Below are 23726 nucleotides of genomic sequence, written 5' to 3'. Positions count from 1 at the left end.
TATTTTTAAATTTTTTAAATATTCTACAAAAATGTATGTAAAATGTGTATTTGTGTGTATATCTATCTGTTCGTGTATTTAACACATATGTTTGTGTACTTAATGCTTAAGCTTATGTATTCTAGATTTATGTTTAAACACTTTAAAATTTAAATATTAACGTTTAGTGCAAATATTAAACAAAAAAAGTAAAGCCAGAAAGATGAAAAGATTTATTTGGTAAAGAAAAAAAAAACAGCTTTAAGATAAACATGATAAAAAACCATCAGATTTTTGCAGGAAGGTTTTTATTTATTGTAATTATAGAAATAACTATATGTTTTTAGGAAATTAAAGCCATTAAAAAAAACAGTGAGTAAAAACTTTACACGGTTTGAAAATTTTGACTTTTTTGCCCACTAAATATCACAAAATTGCCCTTTTGAGGGTTGATTCTATATATATTGGTGAACAACCAATTTAAAAATCCTGGATCAAAATCCAAGGGAGATATTTAGCTTCGAAATTACCGAACTTTCTCACTTACTTAAATACTTTGTTTTGGAATTGTAAAGCCTAAATTAGCTCAAATAATTTTAATATATATTTTATTATATTGTTATAAAAAAATAAATAGATAACAATAAAAAAATACACAATAAATATGTAGAATTATTATTCACAACATTTTTAAATTTAATTATCACAAATATCTTCGTTGTACCCTTTTGTGCTTCTTAGAAATTTTTACTATTGTAATCAACAACACAATTCAACAGCTGTTTGGAATAATCTAGATGAGACAATCCTTTTGAATCTTTGCCGATGAGGCTTGAAGTTTGAATGGAGTACCTCTGTTGCTTGCTTATTGTAAATTCCAAGACCAGTTTTATGGTGCTTTAGAAATGTGAAACATGGTAAAAGACAGCATAAACTTTTGGTGTGACAGAAACAGTCAACTTTAAATAATTGCTCTTAAACTCTTGAATCTTTTTCTCAAAGTCTGGAGAGAGTGAGCATCCAAAACAAAAATTAACAACTTGGAGAAACAAATGTAGAACATGGTAGATGGATGATGCTTCAAATGCCTTATCAGCCACGGTTATCTGCTTCAGAGTGTCAATTTTTTTCAGCAACTTCATACAATCATTACCATTGAAGTGACCACCATAGTACGGCTGTAATGGTATATGTATTGAAGTCAACCATTCTTTTGCTTTTGGCAAAACTTGAACCAAGTGCTTAATAAGATGGTTAACAACGCCAAGAAGCAAATGAAGTTTCATTGGAGGAATAGCTTCTAAGATTAGCTTTTCATCTGGAAATCGAAGTATTGGTGGATGAACAGCATTCTCAAATTCTTTTGATTTCTTTAGATCAGCACCAGCATCAAATGAACTTTTGATGTTGCTCTCTGATTGTTCCAAATGTTCTGAGTTGGCCGTAGTTGTTCAAATTTGTCAACTCAATGTTGCACCAGCAGCAAAGATGCTTGTTACTGTGAGACTGAATTTCACAGTTAATATTTGCAAGCTTTATGTCACATGTCAAAATCAATTTGTCAATTAATTCATTAACTTGCTTTATTCATTAACTTGCATTAGGTCCAAAATTAGTTTGATATTGCCAAATGTCTCCGAAGTGTTTTCAGATATTGCTACAATTTTATTTTTTTATAAACATCTTCGCTTCCAACAAGGCTGCAAGCAACCACTAATTAAAGTTGGAAGTTACTGGAAAAGAAAAGAAGAAGATTGTAGAGCAAGATAACGATTGACGGACGACTTAAAAGATTGCAAATTATATGAATCAGGAAAGCAAAATGAAGGTAGCGAATTCCAAAGAACTGATGTTTGAGGAAAAAAACTTAGAAACAGTCACAGAAAAAGGATGAAACTTAATTGAATGACTAGTAACACGAGAATGAATTTTAGTAGATGGCACAAGAGACGCTAGCTTTTAGAGCAGTGCCCATTATAGTATTTGTAGAAAAGAGAAAGAGAAGCAACATTGCGACAATTAGTTGCTTTTTGACACCTGTGTTTTTAAAATTTTCACTTGAAGCCAACTTAATTGACTTTTTTACTGGACTTTGTTGTTCTGTTTGGTGTTCAGAAATTAGACTCAAATTAGCTTTTGAAAAGGACCCTCCACCATCAAGGCCCAGTTTCACAGTGTCTGAGCTCATCAAATCTTTTGAAACTGTGATGTTTTCATTCAGGTTTTTTAAACTGATACAATGAACAATGTCATGAACCTTATTAGCATCTGGCAATTTTACATTGGTAGCAATGAAAAAATCTTTTCGACTAGATCCTGCTGATGCAAATTTCTGTTGAAAATTTGGCTCAAGAAGGCGAACTGGACTAATTTGGTTTAGAAAAGATCCAAATTTTCTGATTTTATTGTTTGAAAGCCCAATACTCTGCTGAATATCAACCATATTCTTTGTTTTCAAAGGGCCTTGAAAGAGTTAATTAGCTGCAGATGTTCCTTAAGAAAGAAAACTAAATCAATGATTTCAATACCTATGCATTATTATTTTTATTTAGTTTGTAAATGTAATATTTTTTAGTGTAATATTAAGAAAGGAAGTCATGTTGATATTTGTAACTTTTATTTACGTTTATAAATTAAATATATTAAAATTAACTATATACTGTTAAGCTGTTTATAGTTTCTCGTATCATGACTATCATAAGTTTAGTACTACATCTATTTATTTCATTTGTGCAAATTCTTTGTGCTGAATTTGTCTCCAAGGAAATAGTTTTTCAATCAATTATAATTGTCTGAAGAGAGTGTGACAAATATTGGTCCGGAGGGAATTGCTTGTGTAGCAATTACTAATGATTATTTAAAGAGAATATTTTAAATGACTGTAAAAATAAAAAATTGCAAAGCTAAAAATCTCCCTTGGATTTTAATCCAGGATTTTAAAATTCATTGTTTTGGAGTCCCCAATATATATAGGATCAACCCTCAAAAGGGCAATTTTGGGATATTTAGTTGGCAAAAAAGTCAAATTTTTAAACCGTGTTCAGCCATACTCAATTGAATAATAGATATGTAGCTTTTAAATTTAAATTACCAATTGTCAATATTTAATATGCAACTTTATGCATTTTTTTAAACTCCAGTGTCAAATCCCAAAATTAATACAAAAAAATTACCTCTTCCTTTTGAAGGATCTTTTCCTTCTTCTTTCTCTACAAAATAGAAAATCTACATTAGATTTTTTGCTAAATCAAAATTGATATTAGCAACAGTCCTAATTATTATCAAACACCAGATACAGTATAGATAAATATAGAGTAAATACAATATATATATAGATATATATATATATATATATATATATATATATATATATATATATATACATACATATAGTATATACTTATATAATATATATTTATATAGTATATATGTAGAGTAAACATATAGATATAAATGGAAGTAACAACTTAAGCACCAACTTAATTTATTAAACAGTAACAAATAAAAAAATTATGTTAATTTATTTACTTTATTTATTAAAATTTTATTATTTTATTAATGATTTTGTTGTGAAAACAAAGATTATTTTTCCAAACATCATTTATTAAAATTAAATTGCTGTATATATTTATTAAAAAATAATTGCTGCAATTTAACTTGCGGTATATTAAAAAAAAGTTTAACTAGAAAAGCGGAATAGTATCGAAAATTGACTGATTGAAAAAATGATTAATATCGAAAAATAACTGACCGAAGCCCATTTTAATGATTAAGATCGAAAATGTGATTTTCAGATTAATACCGAAAAGTTTTTATATCGAAATTCATAAATGCAGAACAATATCAAAATCAATAAAAATGTAATAAGATCGAAAACTCATTTTAATGATTAACACCAAAAAAGTGATTTTCAAATTAATCTTGAAAAATTTTTATATCGAAACTTACTAATGTGGAACAATATCGAAAACAATAAAAACGGAATAAGATTGAAAACTTGTTTTAATGATTAACATCGAAAATATGATTTTCTGAATAATGTCGAAAATAATAAAAACGGAATAAGATCGAAAACTCATTTAAATGATTAACATCGAAAATATGATTTTCTGATCACACTTTTTTTCCTTTTTTTTTATAAAAAAACCAATACTAGGGAAAATCTTATGAAAGTTTTAATACTAAGTCACTTTTCAATAAGAAACTTATTTAAGAGTTTGATGAATATTTCCTAACTTTTCACCTAAATATCACATTAACTTTACACAAAGTTAGCATTATCTACAATGGAGAACAGCAGTTTAAATGAACAGTTTAATTTGCACGTGCAATGAAATTCAATTCAATTTAAAACTTGAAATTTAAGAAACTTTTAAGAAACTCAAATTCTCAAATGTCGTTAGAGAACTTATCAATATAATATATAAGTTTGCACACCAAAAGCACTGTTTAAAAAATAGTCACAGTTTCTATGGTTTCATTTCTCAATCAATTACTATCAATTTTTATTACTGAAGCAGTTTTTTATTATATACGGAATGTTCCTATTATTTAATGAATGTTCTTAACAATTTTCTATTGTATACCAATTTTGAAAAGTTTAGAGTTAAGTTTTTTTTACTTCAAAGTTCAGAGTATTCTGTTTATTTCTGCAAATACATTTCATCAAATATTAAACAGTTATCTTGCAACATTTTGGGTCAATATTGAGTAATAATTTTGCACATTCTATTGTGTCTATATTACCAGAATGTGTTTTCAATAAAGAAAGCAATGGAAAATCTTTCCAAATAATTTTTAATGGTGATATAATGTATGCTTTGAATAATTGCATGGAAGTTTAACACTAAAATAATGCATATCATCAGTATTTTTTAATTTCTTCTTTATTTTATTTAAGTTCTTCAAAAATATTTTCATTTAAGCTCTCAGCAACTTGTATAATAAACTCAATAACTTCTGGTATGAAAATTTTATTAAATAACGTCTTGTAAAATACAATATGATAATTAAATTTTAACATTTGGTAGCTACATACCATACCAGCAATGTATTTAAAATTGTGTGCTCAATATTTTTTAAGTATTTACAATGTTAAACATTCTGGAACAGAATGACCATATGACTACATGTTATAGTAATTTTTCCATGGTATTTAGAGGTAGAGTGGGTATTGTTTATAATCTTTTATTAAAAAGGATCTTTTAGCATGCTCTTCTTGTTTTATCAATCAGGATTTTTTAATTAGCGTTTTTAATTATTTTATCAAACAGGATCTTTTATCCTGCTTTCCTTGTTTTAAAGTATTTTTTTCTCGAAATTTTTTTGCACATATAACAGATGACTTAGTTGGCATATAGTTTTGCATATTTACAAATAACTTTATCCTTTAAAATTTTTATGGTTCATAAGTCTTTATTGATTTTGACTAAAAATTTTGTAACTTTTTAGGGTTTGTTGACATTAAATGTAAATAAAATCAAAACATCTTGTTTTAAATCATTTTATAAATAGCCAACAACACAACATTCAATATTTTTTGTTCTACTAATAGAACTTTTAGTTTATATTGTATAAATTATACAATTATACAGTGTAATTACTACACTTTAATTCAAAACTGCAAAATACTGGCTCTCTATTTATTCTGTTTTTGGAATTTTCGAACCTATTCCTTGTTTCACATCTTCGATATTATTCCGTAAAGTGCCTTTTTGATTTTATTCCTTTTTTCACAATTTCGATGTTGTTCTGGTAAGTCTCTTTTCAATATTATTCTTTTTTGAGCTACTTCGAGATTATTCTGCTTTTCGGATTTTCGATACTATTTCTTTTTTAACAACTTCGATGTATTCTCTTTTTCGATATTATTCCGAAAAGTCCCTTTTCGAGATTAATCAGTTTGGCTGTTTTTGATACTGTTACTACTACCCGTTTAACTTATGTTTTGTTATGTTTTATTTAAAATTTAATTTTGAGTAGAAAAAAAATGTTTAAGAAGGATAATCGAAAAAAACAATTGCGATAAAAATGAGTTAATTTTTAAGAACAAATAAAATTTAAATATTGAACAATATTTAGTAATATTTTTAAAGAAATTTGTTAATTATGGTAAACCCAAGCATTAACTTTAATTAAATTATATATTTTTGAAATCAAAATTAAATTATACATTTTTAAAATCTAAATTAAATTATATATTTTTTTTATCAGAATAAAATTATATATTTTTATTAAATTAATTTGAAATTAAATCGTATGTTTTTTATCAGAATTAAATTATATTATTATGATCTTTTCTTTAAGCTTAAAGTATTAGCGTTTTTCAAGCAAAAAAATCAATCATTACAATAAAAAAATAAAAATAAATTTTTAATTTTATTTGAGTTTTTTTCATATCATGTATAACATAATTATCATTCAAACTTTTGTAACATTATTTTGTAACGCATATTTTTACATAAATGTCATTCAAAAGTTAATGTGATTTTTTTAAAAACTAATTAGGGTAAAGGAAGGTATGTTCGTGATATATGTAATTTCGTGATATTTCGCTCGGCATTTGTAGCGAACATACCTATTAGTCAAAAACATCGAAATTGCGTCAAATGGTACCCCGGGGTACTACTGTCGATTCACAAATAGTCGTTGGGTGCGTGTGATACGTCAATTGTTTACTATAAGTTTGTACATTCTTTAGCATTATTTAACGTGCGTTCAGCACATTTGTTTGGAGTACTTGTCCAACATTTTTATTTCCAGACTTGTGTTTTAAGGTAAGTAAATTATTTTTATTAAATATTAAACTAGAAAAGATGCTTGATTTAATGGTAAAATTTTTGTTTTTTTATTAACTTCCTATAACTTATGATTCCTTATCGCAGTTACACATTTTCTTAACGTTTTCACCTCAAATGAATTTACATTTTTAATCATGTTTCTTTTATTAAATATAATGACATTAAAAATTGTTTTAAGCACGATATAACTATATAGTTAAATGATAATAATATCTTTCTCTATACGAATCTGCAAATATTTTTGCAGTAAAGCCTATCACGAAATTACCAGCTCATACTAGTCATTTATTACAACCACTAGATGTAGGAATATACAAGCCACTTAAGTCAAACTGGGCCACTAGCTTAAATGACTTTATGAGGGAAAATCCTGGAGAAAAACCAAATCGGACAACTTTTCATACAATATTGAATCCAGCATTTATTAAAAGCTTTTCTAAAAAAATATAGAAAATGCATTTAAAAAAAGTGGCATTTGCCCTTTAAACAAAAATGCCATTCCTCCAGAAGCAATAGCTCCATCTCAATTGACAAACAGAGAGATTCAAAGTACAGAAATTCAACCACACAGTAATACTGCTATACAAACATTGTTAACTATTCCATCTGTAGAGTCAACCACACCTAACCCTAATAGGCCAAAAAGGGATTCAAGTGCAAAGTGTCTGACTCCTCCTGATCAACCTATTCCATTAACTTCAAAGGATTCTATTCCTGTATGTTCTAAAAAAAGTAAAAAAAATTAAAAATGCTTCAAAAGATGATGATTGGGAGTGCGGTGTTTGTAAAAAAAGTTACAACAGTGATGTAAAAAAAAAAATGGAAAAAAATGGGTGCAGTGTTCCTATTGTTTAGTACCTTATCATGAGAGTTGTCAAACATATGAGGAGATTGGTGAAGTATTTATGTGTGATACATGTTGTCAACAAGAATGTGATTTAGAAAAATAAGTTAATCAGATATAAGTATGGTTAATATTATAGTTATTATATTAAGAGTTTTTTGTAGGTCTGTTATTTTATTTTCTAAGCTACCTATGTTAAAAGTATATTTTTTTTATATATAAATATAAAGTAATGAAAGTATTATTATAATTTTGTTAACTTAGAAGCCTGACTATATTTATATTTTATGAACTTAAAGTCTGATTGAATAGTTATGAATTCAAAACAAGTGTTGATATTTTTTGTTATATTATACCAGATGTTATACTTAATTAATAAAGAAAAATTTAAATATTATTGTGTATTCACGAAATTACCTAACCACTATCACGAAATTAAATATCATATCACAAAATTACCTAACTTTTCTCAATGACTTTTGAGCTTTTATAAAAACTTATCAAAGGACTTAAAATCCCAAAACTGCATAGATTCTAGTAACTTTACTCTATGTACATCAAACAATTAAAGTAATTAAGTAAAATTACTGAAATTGACTTTGTAATTACACATCTAGTTAATTTATCACGAACATACCTTCCTTTACCCTACTTCTTTTATCTTATCGTTTATAGAATGATTTAAAAGTTAAAAAATGATAAAAAGTCGCTTAACCAAAATCGCTTATTGCACGTAAAAGGCATACAGAAATCGCTCTATGCATAACGCTTTAAAACAAGGCCTGCATATTATTAAAAAGACTTAGCAATTTATCAAATGCAAATGCTGCTTAATTATTTATTAAATACATGTTGCCTATATAAATATTACATAAAAAATATATAACATATGTAATCATATATATAAAAATATACAACATAAAAATATAACATATATATAAAACATAAAAATAAGAATAAACAAAAAAAGTACCAAATCATTAGCAGCTAACATTGAGGAAACAACAGATGCACCATCACTGAAGTCAGGGTGATTTGTATTGATATATGACAGCTCAATTTGAACAAGATTCTCTACCTTAAAAAATATATACATTAAGTACTATAAATTTATATGTTGATATAAACTGTAAGTTGACCACAGGTAAGTCTAATATTAGCTGCTATAAACTTAAAATAATTTTGAAACTTGGTAGCTTGAAATTACAAAAATATCAAATTAAGCAAAAACTTCAAAATTTATAATTAAAAACTATAAAATTATTAATTATAAAGTCAAAAAAAAATTAAAAGTACATTTCAGGTATTTTGAAAATCTGTAAAATGCAAAAAAATTAAAAATACTTGTCGCAGTAAACTATTAGTAAAAATACAATTATTTAATATAAAATATAATTTTATTCTTTAGGTGTAAAATTATTCCTTTAAAATTTACAATAAACTTTGATTAAAGTAAAAAGGATTTTATAAACTGACTAACAGCATAGTGATTGGTTTGCAGTAAGTAGTAAATTTTTTAGCGTGATATTTACTAAGTAATTTTTTAGCTTGAAATTTAAGAATAAAATAATTTACTTGAAAATAAAAATATGAAATCATGCTGTAAAAGCTTGTTGTATCATCGTATTTATATTCAATTGTTTATTTATTTATAATAATAATTTTGTAATATTTATAAATTTTTGTAATATTATAAATTTGTAATAATTTATAATAATAATTTTGTATAGTTTTTCTCACTTTTACGATTTATTCAATAATCATGTGCCTAGTACCTGGTAATTAAAAAAATAGTAAAAGATGGATTACTGACCAGACGGTTAAACTTTTTTGGTTTCTATCAAAAAAAACTCAACTTTATTGTTGTAATGTCATAAAATGGTATACAATTAAAAAAAATTATACTCTATGTTAAAATTACTTAAAAATAATAACTTGTTTAATTTTTAAAAATATTTAGTTTAGCGTTATATTAATATGGAATTAATTTTTATTAGCATTAATTTTAAAATTATTGAACTATCATTCTTTAATGATAAAACTAAATAATAAATTTGATAATAAATTTCATATTCATTTTAAGTTTATATTGATGTTAATTTTACTAATAATTAGTTGAGTTATGTAAAAAATTATTTTTTGTTATTCTTGGGTACAAAGATTGATTATTCCAAACAAAAATAATAAATAAAAAAAAATTACTGAAATAAAAAAAACTGTTATTTCACTATAACTTTGCTTCTCATAATTAAAATTTATGAAACTGCTATTTATGAAAATTGTCGATTTTTAAAGGAAATTTTATCAATTCAATATTAAGAAGTTTTCAATATTAAGAAGTTTTCAAAAACATCTTTGAACTGTTATAATTGTTTAACAGTCCAAAACTATGTTTAAATTTTTTAACTATTTTGAATATTCTTCAACTTTTAAATAGTAGTCACTGTCAGTAGTAAATCTGTCAAATAGTAGTCACTGTCAGTAGAACAACTGTCAAATGGTAGTCACTGTTAGTAGTGCAACTGTCAAATGATAGTCACTGTCAGTCAAAATTTAAAGTTATTGTTGAATGTAGCAATTTTTAAATAGACTTAAGACATAATTAACTAAATTATAATACTTGAAGATAAGTTAGAAAACAGAAACAAAACAAAAAAAAAAAACACTTGAAAGATAGAAATAAAATTTTGATTTTAAAATAAATAACCATAAATAAATTGTGTTAATACAATAATATATATATAAAGTAAATATAACCAATAATAATTATAGTTAATATTAATAATATATAATAAAAAAAGATGTCCACAGTTAGAACTTAACTATTGAAGTTATTGAACTATTTACCATCAAAAAATTACTATTACCATTTTATATCGATAGTTATCATTTTAACTGTTAGATTCCTTACCATAGTTTTTGTTGGAGCCAGTCTACTTTGTAGAAGAGCAGTTACAACTTCATTTATTCTGTCTTTTAGCTGAGGAAATTTTTGTATCTCTAAAACCTAAGAGCAAAATATAAATTCATTAAATCTTTATTAGCAAAATAGTAAATAAGATTTAAAACATTGAACGAACAAGATAAACTTACAGAAAGAAAAACAGTTAAGTGTTTTTACTAATTTATATATATATATATATATATATATATATATTAGGGATATGACTTTTTAATTTTTTTTCAAATAAAATGTTTCCTGTATCATAAATCGATGAACTTTTACCAAAAATCATGAAAAAAGGCCCAAATAGCTTTCTGCAACAAAAAAAGGTCACCCCCAAAATAAAAATTTGATTTACCATTTTTATACATTCATTTTTGACCGATGTTTTAATCTTAAGCTTAATTCTCAGCTTAATTCTATTTATTTCATTATTTTGTTATGAATTTATAAATATAACGCCACCCGTTACCATGGCAACGAAACGGCCGTGTGCCGGCAAATACTTGGAATTGTTATGTGATGACGTCATTGTGTTACCACGGTGATATAGACGACTGTAACAGACTGTAGAAGATTATAGAACTTAGTAGAACATTCTGGAAGCTCTAAATAATTATATAAGCGAGCTGCTGTCAGAGCTCAGTGTTGATAATGTGAATAGTTCTATGAAGTACTCTGCGTGTAACTGAGCTAATAAGGAACTACTGTAGCGAACTAAAGACGCTGTAAGTGTACGAAGTATAAGTAGTTGTAGCATTATCGTTAGGATACGGACTGGATTATCGAACTGTTATCAACATTGACTGGATTATCGAACTATAATTGGATTACTATACAGTTAAAGTATTTTATTAATTAAACGACTTTATTAAACGGATATTTACGCTCAGCTATCCGTAAAGTCGTAACAATATTATATGATGTCTCACAAGAAAAGTCATACCACAGTAACAAAGAACAAGAAGACTTGGACTAAAAATTTGGTGAGATTTCAAGAGTCACACAGAAGAAGAGGAAGCGTGGCTGTAGAAGAACATTCACTCGATGAAAAATCCAGAATACCACTTCAATTGCAGATCGTAGGAAGATACCAGTTTCTCGGAGCATATGTTAAAGGAAGAAAAGAACGAATAGACCAAATTTCTAAGGAAATTACAAAATTGTGGGACAATAAACTGAATTTTCCACGTGTGTCTGATCAAGTGATAAGAGCAAAGCTTATGAAGGTGCTGAAGGTCTATGATGAATGTGTCAAGCGTGGAAAATATGATGTTCTCAATGCATTATTTGACATCACGAAAGTGAATGGCCAGTGGTTATCCTCGGAAGATAAACGTCTATACCACCTACAAAAAGAAAGTAAAGGACAGGTGGGGTACTCAACAGGACAAGTGGCAAGTAAAGAAACCATTCACCCGTCCAAGAGAAGGAAAGTCCAGTCTGGAACAGCAATACCTTCCACATCACAAGTCCTGTCTACCACAGACAGTGGTACTGAATCTGAAAACTGCAAAAGTAAGAGTGAAGATGATGAAGACGACGACGGTGATAAAGACGATGATGAGGACACTCAGAAAAAAACTAGAAAGCACTACAAAAGTAAATTTGCTGTAAGTATGGTTACATCAAGTGGAGTTTCCACAAAGAAAGCTGCTAAAATATGCAATGTATTATCACAACAAGGTATTGATATTCCAACTCCAAGTCAATCAGCAATTTACAAGTCCATATTCAAAGAGGCAGGTAAATTAAAAAAAGAAATGATACAACAACTTAAAATGGAACAGTGGTCCTTACACTTTGACGGCAAACGAATAGATGATAAGGAATATCAGGTAGTTGTACTTCAGAATGAAAGAACTGACGTGAAACTTGATGCACTGCGTTTAAAAGATGGCAAAGCTGAAACTGTTGCTGAAAAAATTGCCAAACTTATTGATGAATACAATTTGTGGAATTCAATTAAGATGATCATTACTGATACAACAAACGTCAATACTGGGAAGAGAAATGGAGTTGTTGTAAAGTTGCAACGTATGTTTACATTAAAGGGTGTCACAATACCACAATTTATCGGTTGTCAGCATCACGTACTAGACAGGATTCTCCGTCTGGTGATGGACGAAGAACTTGGGGGTGATACCAAATCTCCAAACATTGAATACCCATTTGTGTCTGAACTGTTGAATAAGTATGATGAACTGAAGGATAAGTTTGTGAATGGAACTGTAGAAATTCTTGATAAATCAGGGTGGTGAGACGATATGAAGTTTTTGTACCATTTAACAAGAGTGTTTAGGTTCTATGAAGAACAAAGAAACTTCCCTCTGATTCACTTTCAGAACATTCCTAATATGAGCAATGCCAGATGGAACTCAAGAGCCATTCTCGCTATTCTGGCGTTCATTCTTATGCCTGAAGCGAGAAAGAATTTGGAGAAGGTTTGCAGGTTCATTTCATATGAGTGGGCAGAACATTGGTTTAGTAGTCAAAAGTACAATGACAATGACTTCAAGAATTTATCTGATGTATTGAAGCCTTACAAAAAGGCATTGCAGTCATTCAAAAATCACTGGAAGAAAGAGCCATCCGTCATCGACATACCACGAAGTAATCAGATAGCTGAACGTGCAATCAAGGTGATGCAAGACCTGTATGCTTCCTGCAGAAAGAAAGACAAACTGCAACTTCGATTCATTCTAAGTAATAAGCGCTAGACTCTTTATGAGACGTGAGCATCATGTGACCCATGTACTAAACACAGTAGGCCTATAGACACAGACAGTTATGTATATTGTTGTACTAGACGCTTTGATACTGTTAATTTTGTAATACTTGTATAATTATATATCACATAATGTTTTTTGTTATATCACAGTACATGTTGCATAAATAAATAAAATAACAACAGGAGTATGACTCTTACAACATCTTCAGCCTTTAATATTCATTTACTGTACAAAAGTGTACCTATTGAAAATTCGATTTTTTGGTTTTGGGGTGACCTTTTTTCAAAATATGTCAAAATGAAACATCTATTCGTTCTTTTTACATAAAAGTTCATTGAATTACGATACAGGCCTAGTAGGTTGCAAAAAAGTCATATCCCTAATATATATATATATATATATATATATATATATATATATATATATATATATATATTTATATATATACATATATATATGTATATTTATTTATATACATATATAACATATGTATTGTATGTATATATACATGTGTTACATGTATATATACATACATATACTGTAAAACATGTGCGGAGTGTTGCTACATTGACTATCTCATAGCCTAGTGCTACAAGGTAGTGCCACTACATCGACTGAGGGTTTGGTTAGGGCAGGCAGTCTCAAAGAGTGTATATATATATATATATATATATATATATATATATATATATATATATATATATATATATATATATATATGTGTGTGTAAATATAGATGAAGATATGAATTGTTTGTGTTTATATGTATAAACATGAACAATTCATATCTTAAAACTTAATTTTTCAGAAAAAGAAGAAAAAACAATGAAACAGAAGATTGCTGCCCCATGCCAAACCTTCAGTTGATGTAGTACCAGTAGAAGGCTATAAGTTAGTCGATGTATGTACTAAAGCCCCTGCAGCTACCTCTTTTAGTATGATGTAATCAGTGTGCATTTAATGCTTTAATAGACAGAACATGCAGAGAGTGTAAATAGCTCAACTAACTTAAATAGGTAGAACTTGCAGAAAATACCACTGTATTGACTGAAGGGTTTGGTTTGGGCAGGCAGTCAATCAGTTTAAAGAAAAATCTTTTTTATGTTTTCACATAAAAAAGATTTTTCTTTAAACTGATTGACAACCCCAGTTGTTTTGAATACATGCTTGTATTTGCCTTGGCATTTAAATTCAAAATCTTGGCATTGATTCAACTAAGTTTTCAATCATTTTGATTGGTATTTCAAGCCACAGTTTGGTCAGTTCTTGTTTGATATTTTTGTGACTAGTTATTTGCTTTTTTGTTGTTGATAATCCATCCAGCTCCAAAAATTTTCGATTGTGTTTAAGTCTGGTGATTGTGCTAGCCAAGACATGAGTCGAATATTACTTTTAAGGAAATAATCAGTGATTGAATGTGCTGTATGGCATTGAGCATTGTCTTGTTGGAATACCTGGAATAAATCGCGACTAGGGATAAGCGCATTTTCCAAAATGTCACAATACTCATACTGGTTTAATCTTCCTTCGTATATTTTATGAAAGCCAACGCCTGAGCCAGATTTACATCCCCATATGCCAAAGGAACCACCACCTTTTTGAATACGGATTAGTAGGTGTTGCTTCAAATATTTTTCCGTATTTTTGCGACAAACAAATCTCTTGTTTTTTATGTTAATAATTTCGAAATTTGATTCATCACTAAAAATAATCATTTTCATTTGTTCCACTGAATAATTTAAACGCTCTTTGCACCATTTCTTTCGTCTTTGGCGATCGGTTCACATCAACAAAGGCTTTCTTACACCATGAAACAAATTTAGTTCTTTCTTGCATAATAACTTACTTATTATCATTCGACTAACTGTTTTGTCTACCAGCAAACTATTGATTTCTGCACTTAAAGTTGATACTCCTGCTTTTGGGTTATGTCTGCTTAGCGTGTAAAGCATGTTTTCATTGCATGCTGTCAGTTTTTTTGAACGCCCAGTACGAGGTTTATCATTGACACTACCAGTTGATAAATAATATTTTATTGTTGTACAAACGCTGAATTCAGAAATATTTAGGCGTCTGCCAATTTCTCTAAATGCTTATTTTCATTTTATGCATTCCAGTGACTTGCCATTTGTTTTCGACAAAACAGCTCTTTTACCCATGAAAATATGATATTTTGACAAAGTTGGATCAGTTGAAAATTGCTGAACTTTGAATCAAATGGTATTTGCGGTTTTTATTTAAAGTAAAATAAGAATAGGGATCCAAATGAAATATCCTAATTCTAACAGGCTGTTGAGTGATAAAAATGTAAAAGACTTCAATAAAAAATTTCTCATTAAACGAGTATTACGACTTTTCTTATCAAATTGCATTTAAATTTATTTCAAAAAATTGAAAGGAGTTAATTGCTTTGTTAATTTTCTCATCACCCTTCACCTCCTTTATAATATCCATACAATTTTTTTTTCTCTCTAAATTAATAAATTATAGCCGTAGTATAAATAAACATAAAAATACAGAGTACATCTCACTAATTTATCAGGTAATCATTTCTTTAAAAAATTATATACGTTAAAAAAACAAGCGTGTTTAAACTTTCTGTACAAGGTGTTTACATATATATATATATATATATATATATATATATATATATATATATACATACATACATACATACATACATACATACATACATACATACATACATACATACATACATACATACATACATACATACATACATACATACATACATACATACATATATATATATATATATATATATATATATATATATATATATATATATATATATATATATATATATATATTTATATATATATATATATATATATATATTTATATATATATATAAATATAGCCTTCAGAATTAGGAAAAATGAGGTTGGCAATATTATGGCGACCTTAATCTGTCAGACGTCGACATCAGGTCGGCAAAAACATTACAATGGTTTTACCATAAAACATAGAAATGAGGTAGAAACTTTTTTGCCTACCTCAAGCACTTCTAGGTCAGCAGGTAGGCTGACCCTAATTCTGAGTGCTGTATATATGTAAATATATATATTTTTTTGAATATTGTAATAGCATAAAATAAGTTTTTTTATCTGACATATTTTGTAATTTTGCATTACATTTTCAAAAGATTGTTTTTACAATAAAAAAAAACTCTGAAATAAATATTAAAAAAAGAAGACTTTACAGAGAAATATTAACAGACAAGAAATATACATAATAAACCAATAAAATAATTACAAAATGACTCAGTAAATAACCAATCAATATAATCAAAATAAATTCAATTGTCATTTTAATTAAATAGAAAGGTCAATGTTGTAATGGAAAGTTTGTTTGTTAAGTGAGGGAATTTCCCATTTAATGTGGAGCGCTTTTTTTACATTTAATTTATGTTTAGTTGAAGCGATATCCAAAATCTCAAATGAGTTACAATTTGACAGGGTTTTACAATTAAGGGATGTTATTAAATGTTTTTATATATGTGAGATTTCTTATTGGTCCCAAGGTGCTAAATAATTCTAGTTGTTAAATGTCTGGAAGTTTCTCCGATATAGCTGGCATTACAACCAGCAAAAGAAAATTTGTTAACTACATGAGATTTAAGCAGCTTGGAAAGTGGATCTTTTAAAAAAAAAATTATTTTGCATTTTATTAGTAGTAAATATTATTTTTATTAGAAAATCTTTGCAAAATTTATTTACAATTCTTTTGATTTTCATTTTACTATAATTAGAATATGTTCCAATGAATCGAAGCTTGAAGTTAAAAACTCAAATACACAAAATTTTATATTTTTTTACTAAGATAAAAATAGATGGGTTCATTATATTATCAATATACAATATATTTTCATAGTCAACAACTTTTTGCCAAAATTGATCTTTCTGTAAAACAAAAGAAAGATTTTTTAAGTTCCTATCAAACCAGAGCCAAGTAATACTAATTTAATATGTTGGATCAATCAAACAACCTTTAGGACCAAATTTGTAGCATAAGGAAACAAAACTAAAAAAAATTTATAACAGACCTGTATAAGTTTTTTTATGTTAAACTGATGTCAAAAAAGAAATTGGATTTTTAAAGTACATCTAAAAAAGGCAATCTGGTTTTCTTGTTCTTTTTCCATCATAAATTTCAAAATTCTTATAATGTTTATTAGGGTGAATAAAATACTCTTGGACTTCATATTCAGAATTAAAGATAGCAATTATATCATCCACATATTGTTTATAAAATATTGCTTTAGAAAAGGCTCAGTTATTAACACATGTTTGTTCATAAAACCCATTGAAAATATCAGCTAAGATGGGCGCTAAAGAAGAACCCATTTCAACACTATTTGTTTGATCATAATATTTTCCATTAAATAGAAAATGGAAAGCAGATATTAAAATTTGTAGTAGTTTCTTAAACTGAGTGTTAGAAAGTTGTTTTAAGCAAGTTTTATCTTTAAGGAATAAATCAGTTTCTATGTTGATGGTTTTCTAAAGTGCTATGTTTGTAAATAAACTTTCAACACCATATGAAATAGAATATCGCTAAGTAACTGAAATAAAAAATTTTGCAATTGATTTAGGAATCTGTTATACTTCACTGCTTTTTAAATATCTCAAAGTAAGTGAATTATTAAATTTTGCAAATATTTTTGACTTTCAATTTGTTTTTATTTACAAAAACTTGATTAATTTGCAGGGGATACTATTCTATATATATTGATTTAAATGTAAATAGCTACAAATACAATTATAAATCTTTATAAATACATTAAAAAAAAAACATCAACAGAAGTTTTAGCTAAAAAAAAAAGTTAAGGAGGCTACTCAATTTTTACATCTATATTCTTAATTATGGTTACAACTCACTCTCAACCCTTTAGCTTTGAAATAAAAGCCTTGACAAACAAGAAACCTTAACAAACAAAAAGCCTTGACAAACAAGAAACCTTGACTATCAAGATTGTTGTGCAGTGAAACAAGTTGAGCACATTATTACCATGGTAGGCATTAATTTCAGAACTTCTTACTTACATAGTGAGCACTTTAGCACTACACCACTACCTAATTTAATGCCATATAAATATTCTATATAATGCATTTTAAAATATTGTCTATATAATATATTCTATATATTTTATATAATGTGCTCATAAATTCTATATAAAATAACTTATAAAACTCCCATTGACAGAAAGTTTTAATGTTTAATTCAAATGTAAAACCTACCTGTGACATGCTATGTTGTATAATTCTTTGCATTTCTTCATGAACTAATTCTACACATCTTAAGCTTGGCTCTTCAAGCTTTTGGATTTGTCTTTTAACAAGAAGTTCAAAAGAAATTTCTGGTACAAATAAAGCTGGACGTGGACCCTAGTAAAAAAGTTTTCATAACTTAGATTCGTTTTCTTATTGTTCAGTTTTTGTTGTTGTAACATACTATCGAGTCATAGTTACTTGTTGTAACATACTACAGAATCATAGTTAATTTATAACTTCTAAAAAACAATATCAACATTAAACAATGAAAATATTTTCACCGTGGCATTCCTTATGGCTGTCAATATGTCTTTTGTAGTAAGACCCGTTAAAGGGTCAAACTTTAAGATAGTCTTGCCAAATGTGTCATGAAAAATGTAGCATATTCGGGCTCCACCACATCTGTAAAACATTGTAAATTTAAAAACATATTAAATATTGTTGTAGTATAAAACAACTTATATTATTAGGTCGACAAGTGGTTTAGCCATTTGTATAGTTAAAATATAATCACAAGCACTACAAAAAAAAAAATTAGTGACTGTTACACAAAAAAAAATTAACAATTGCATTTTGTAAGCAAAAAAAGTCAATCTGAAACTCAAACTTTGTCTTTTTTAATCTATTTCTTTTCAATACAAAAAAACTATACTTTTGCAAGAGCAGCAAATTGCTCCCATAAACCACTTTAAGGGAGTGTGGGTAAGAGAGCTAAAGCTCTTGGATCCCGCCAAGGCCTCTATAAGTACAATAAACATTTTCAAGAGAAAAAAAAATTTTTTAGATAATTTGTTTTATTACTTTTATCTGATTTAATAATATACTTTTAATTTAAAATTATTTAAGAAATTAGAAAAAGTCTAAACTATATATTTACATCCCTTCGCTCGAATCAAGACTTTCACCTTGCTTGGTGCTTGAATTATTAGACCTGTCTCTTGAGATATGCACTGATGATGAAAATATAAATTTAACCCCAAATAATTAAAAAAAAAAAAGCTTACATTTCTGATGTAGTGATATTTTTAGATGTTCCTTCTATAGTTTCACAATAAGTTGATGCAAAAAGTGTAATTAAACGAAGTAATGTTGACCTCTATAGTAATATAATGTTGCAATTTAAAATAAAATATTTTATAGTTTTATATAAACATATTTGTATTTGGAATGTTTTAACACACTTTTTATTCTAAAAATAACCTTATCAACAACTGGTTCTCCACAAGAATTCAACAACTGCTGGTAATGAGAAATCATAACATTGATACGTGATTTTAGATCAGGTAAACAATGCTGAATGTGACGAAGCAAAAGCTGAAATCAATATAAAATACATCAGAAAGTTTTTATTTTTCAAATTTGTATAATTTACCTTTTTTTGTTAATTACCTTGTTTAGAGTTTTTGTAAGATATTTTGTTCCGTTTCGATTAGCTAGCATAGGATATCGCTTTTGAAAGAAAAATTCCTCAAACTCCAAACTACTTTGAATAGTCTGATAAAAGCAAAAATTAAGATTATTAAGTAAAAATAAAAATAAATTTAGGTTATTATTACTTATATTACTATTAATACGAATATTTTTTAATTTTTTTATGTCAAAATTAATGTACCTTTTTGTTGTTGATATCTAACTGACTCCTGTTTACAATACCAATTATTCCTAGTTTGACTGGGATCACTAAAAAAAAAAAAAATTATTCCGAGTTAGGCTGGAACCTAAAAAAAACAGTTACTTTAATTTTGACTGGAATCATTAAGTAAAAAAAGATAACAATAATTCAAAGCTTGACTGGAGTCACTAAGTAAATGAAAACAACAATTATTCAAAGTTTGACTGGAATCACTAAGTAAAAAACAATAAACTTTCCAATCTTGACAGGAATCACTAAATAAAAAAGATTTTTTCAAGTTGGAAATATTCCATTTTTGACTGGAGTCAATAAGTAAAAAAACAAACTATTATTTCAAGCTTGACTGAAATCACATAGTATAAAGTTAATAATATAAAATAAGTTGAAAATGTTAAGTTTTGCCAGATTTGGACACTGCTGCAATTATTATCATACTGGGATTAACAGCTACTTTAAAACTGCTGAGAATGTATGTTAAAATTATGGTCACCTTCAGGTGTGTGAGTGTAATTCTACTTTTTATTTCTATTTTATTTAATTCTAGTTTTAATTTTGCTACAAAAATGGAAGTAAAACTAACACATTAATTTGCCAGACTTTTCAATTTTTTTTTTAAGAAAAGTATTTGCATTAAACAAAAATAAGAAAAAACTCTAAAACCAATATTAAACTCTTTTAGAAAGCAATAATATTTTAACAATAAAAACTTTTTTCTGAAACCGATAAATAAAATTAATATTTTTGAATAATGAATATGAATAATAAAATATTTTTCTAAAACCAATAATTATATTGAACTTTTTTGAAAACAATAATAACAATGAACTTTTTTTCGAAAACAATAATGATGTAATACTTTTCACACCTTTTATATGTAAAATGACACACCTTTTCCATATAAAATATCTTTTGCATCTGTCCCATGATCCATAAGGTCTAACTTTGTTATGACAGCCAGTGTGCGGTTTCCTAAATAATAAAAATAATTTTGTTAAAAATTTATGTACAACAATAATGTATAACTAGTTTTGTTTATAGTTTATAATTATATAAATAAATTAAACTTATAAAATATCATATATGTTATACAAATGACCTTCAGGGTCAACCTCTCTTGCAATTTTAATAGCTTCGGAAGTGGCAAGGTCTGTATTGGCTGCAGTTACAGCTAGAATTAATGCATTTGAGTTTGCAGCATATTTCATTATAAGAGAACGAATTTGGGTTTCAACATCTAAAGGCTGATCTCCAACAGCTATCTGATTGAAAAGAATAAAAAATTATTTACTGGATATCATCTTTTAAAACTAGATAAATTTGTAATAACAATCCAGACAGAAAACAGAAATAATGCAAATATTTTTAATACCTGATAGGTATAATAAAATTTTGTGCGTGAACTTGATTTTAAAAAATTGTTATTTTTTTGAATACAATTAACATAAATAACGAAAAAATAAAAATAAAAATATTAATAAAAGCAAAGCAAAAGCATTTAAAGAATTGAATTTTTTGGTTAGGCCTGAAAGTCTCACCCTAAATATATCAAGTAAAGTTCATTTGCTTGTTCAAACTCAGATCTTCATCAATTTTAAAACAATAGGTTGCAAATATAGATTATATCTATATTTATGTCAAAATTTAAAAAAAAAAAAGTCCTCAAATTTTAATTTGAGCTGCGCCCAAATACGGTTGACATTGTCGAAAACGGTCTAGAATAGCCCCTGATATATATATATATATATATATATATATATATATATATATATATATATATATATACATATTTATATATACATATATGCATATATATATATATATATATATATATATATATATATATATATATATATATATATATATATATATATATATATATATATATATATATATATATACACACAGGACTTGTGATGAAGAAAATCGCCAAGCGTGTTATATCACGCTTGTAAAATTATAATATGTTGTCATCGAACGCAATTATGTGCGCTCCGGGTCAGGGCCGTGAGAGCAATCTTGAAATTTGAAAATTGCAGAAGACTGTGTTTATAAAAAGCTTTCTGTTTGTTATATGACTTTTATTCATCAATGTTAGAAGTAGTATCTACAACAGCGCATTTATACTACTTCAACAATGTAGTTTTTTATACTTCCCAAATTCTTGTTTTTTATTTGCGCCAGATCTCGCTATTTTTTCAAACTATTAATGGTAAAAAAAAAATCGAAACCAAACAAAAACACAAATGCTTAATAAGTTCTTATAATAGTATTGAAGAATAAATTCTCGGCTAAAATTTTTTACTTTCGTTGTTTTGATATGTATTTCAAACACTGTTAACTTAATATTTACAATTAACGGTTTTTATATTTCTTGGTATTTTTTAATAATTAATTTTTTTTCGTAAATAAATTAATAGTTATTGAATATATTTTTTTACAATTTCTTATTTAAATAACGCTTTTTTTATCGTCAAAAAATTAGTAGATTATAACACAAGAATAATTTGAAACTCTTCTTCAAAACTATTAGTTGTAAGTTAAATAACAGATTTTCCTCTCAACTGTTGTCAGCGGTATATATTATATAAGTTTTAACTGCATCATTAAAAAAAGAATTCTGCAAAAAAAGAAGAATACTGTAACATTACTCAAAAAAAGATTATTTTATTTAATTAAGTTTTTTTATGTTAAGTTTTTTATTTTTTTCATTTTCATTTAGATTTTTTTTCAAGTTAAAATTATTTTTAACTTTATTTTTTGTTAGTTTTTTTAGCACATTTTTGAAATAATTCAACATTTAACATTATCATAAACCTTATCATCAAGCAAATGTGTAAACGATGTGTGGAATATTATTAACAATAAATCAAATGAATCTTACTTGACGTTTTTACAATATTAAAAATATTCAGAAGCTTTAACTTTCTAATAGTTATTTCCTAATTTTCTATTCCCATTTCATTTGCACATTTTTATATTCACATTGTGTTTCCACGCACACTTGTTTAAATAGTAATATTCCATTATTGAAATTAGCTGTAACAACTTCAAGCTGTTCATTCATTATGTTAGTGCAAAACAGAAAAATGCTGACAAAACAGCAAAACAGAAACGTGCAGAAAGCGAGTGACATATGCTTACATTTTACATAAGTACTTCGTATAAGAATATAAGTATAAGGAAGACGAAGTTTTACTGTTAAATCAACAAGTTTTATCATTACCTAAAATTTTAATTACAAATATTTTATAAAAAAACCATATAAAAGCTTATTATTTTTTCCGTCCCAAACTTTTGAACAAGCGTGATTTTATACTCTCATTATAAGCTGAGCAAGCATTGTTTATCGCGCCTAGAAGGTTTAAAAAAACCATTTATATGGCGCGATCGCGCCCGCTTCATCACAAGCCCTGCATACATATATATATATACATACCAGGGATGCAGAGTCCCAAAAGGACTTTATATCTCTACTTTTTCCAAGTCTGTAGTGTCCAGAA

The 23726-nt window shown here is 26.9% G+C and overlaps 1 protein-coding gene across 1 annotated transcript in view; it reads right to left on the bottom strand.

Annotated features, from left to right (window-relative positions):
• The window catches only part of LOC100215691 (dynamin-1-like protein), a 61029-nt gene that overhangs the window by 7781 nt on the left and 29522 nt on the right, over positions 1 to 23726 (bottom strand). The window contains exons 7-17 of the mRNA XM_065817770.1: positions 21323 to 21485; positions 21115 to 21195; positions 20206 to 20273; positions 19983 to 20087; positions 19794 to 19907; positions 19598 to 19689; positions 18875 to 18995; positions 18561 to 18707; positions 10535 to 10630; positions 8597 to 8701; positions 3153 to 3188 (exon numbers count right to left, since the gene is read on the bottom strand). Coding sequence (XP_065673842.1) covers positions 3153 to 3188; positions 8597 to 8701; positions 10535 to 10630; positions 18561 to 18707; positions 18875 to 18995; positions 19598 to 19689; positions 19794 to 19907; positions 19983 to 20087; positions 20206 to 20273; positions 21115 to 21195; positions 21323 to 21485 — 1128 coding nt within the window. The remainder of the gene's footprint in view (positions 1 to 3152; positions 3189 to 8596; positions 8702 to 10534; positions 10631 to 18560; positions 18708 to 18874; positions 18996 to 19597; positions 19690 to 19793; positions 19908 to 19982; positions 20088 to 20205; positions 20274 to 21114; positions 21196 to 21322; positions 21486 to 23726) is intronic.

Source organism: Hydra vulgaris, chromosome 14, assembly GCF_038396675.1.
Source record: "Hydra vulgaris chromosome 14, alternate assembly HydraT2T_AEP".
In the NCBI taxonomy this organism is placed as follows: domain Eukaryota; kingdom Metazoa; phylum Cnidaria; class Hydrozoa; order Anthoathecata; family Hydridae; genus Hydra; species Hydra vulgaris.
This window is presented reverse-complemented; position numbering and strand designations above follow the sequence as displayed.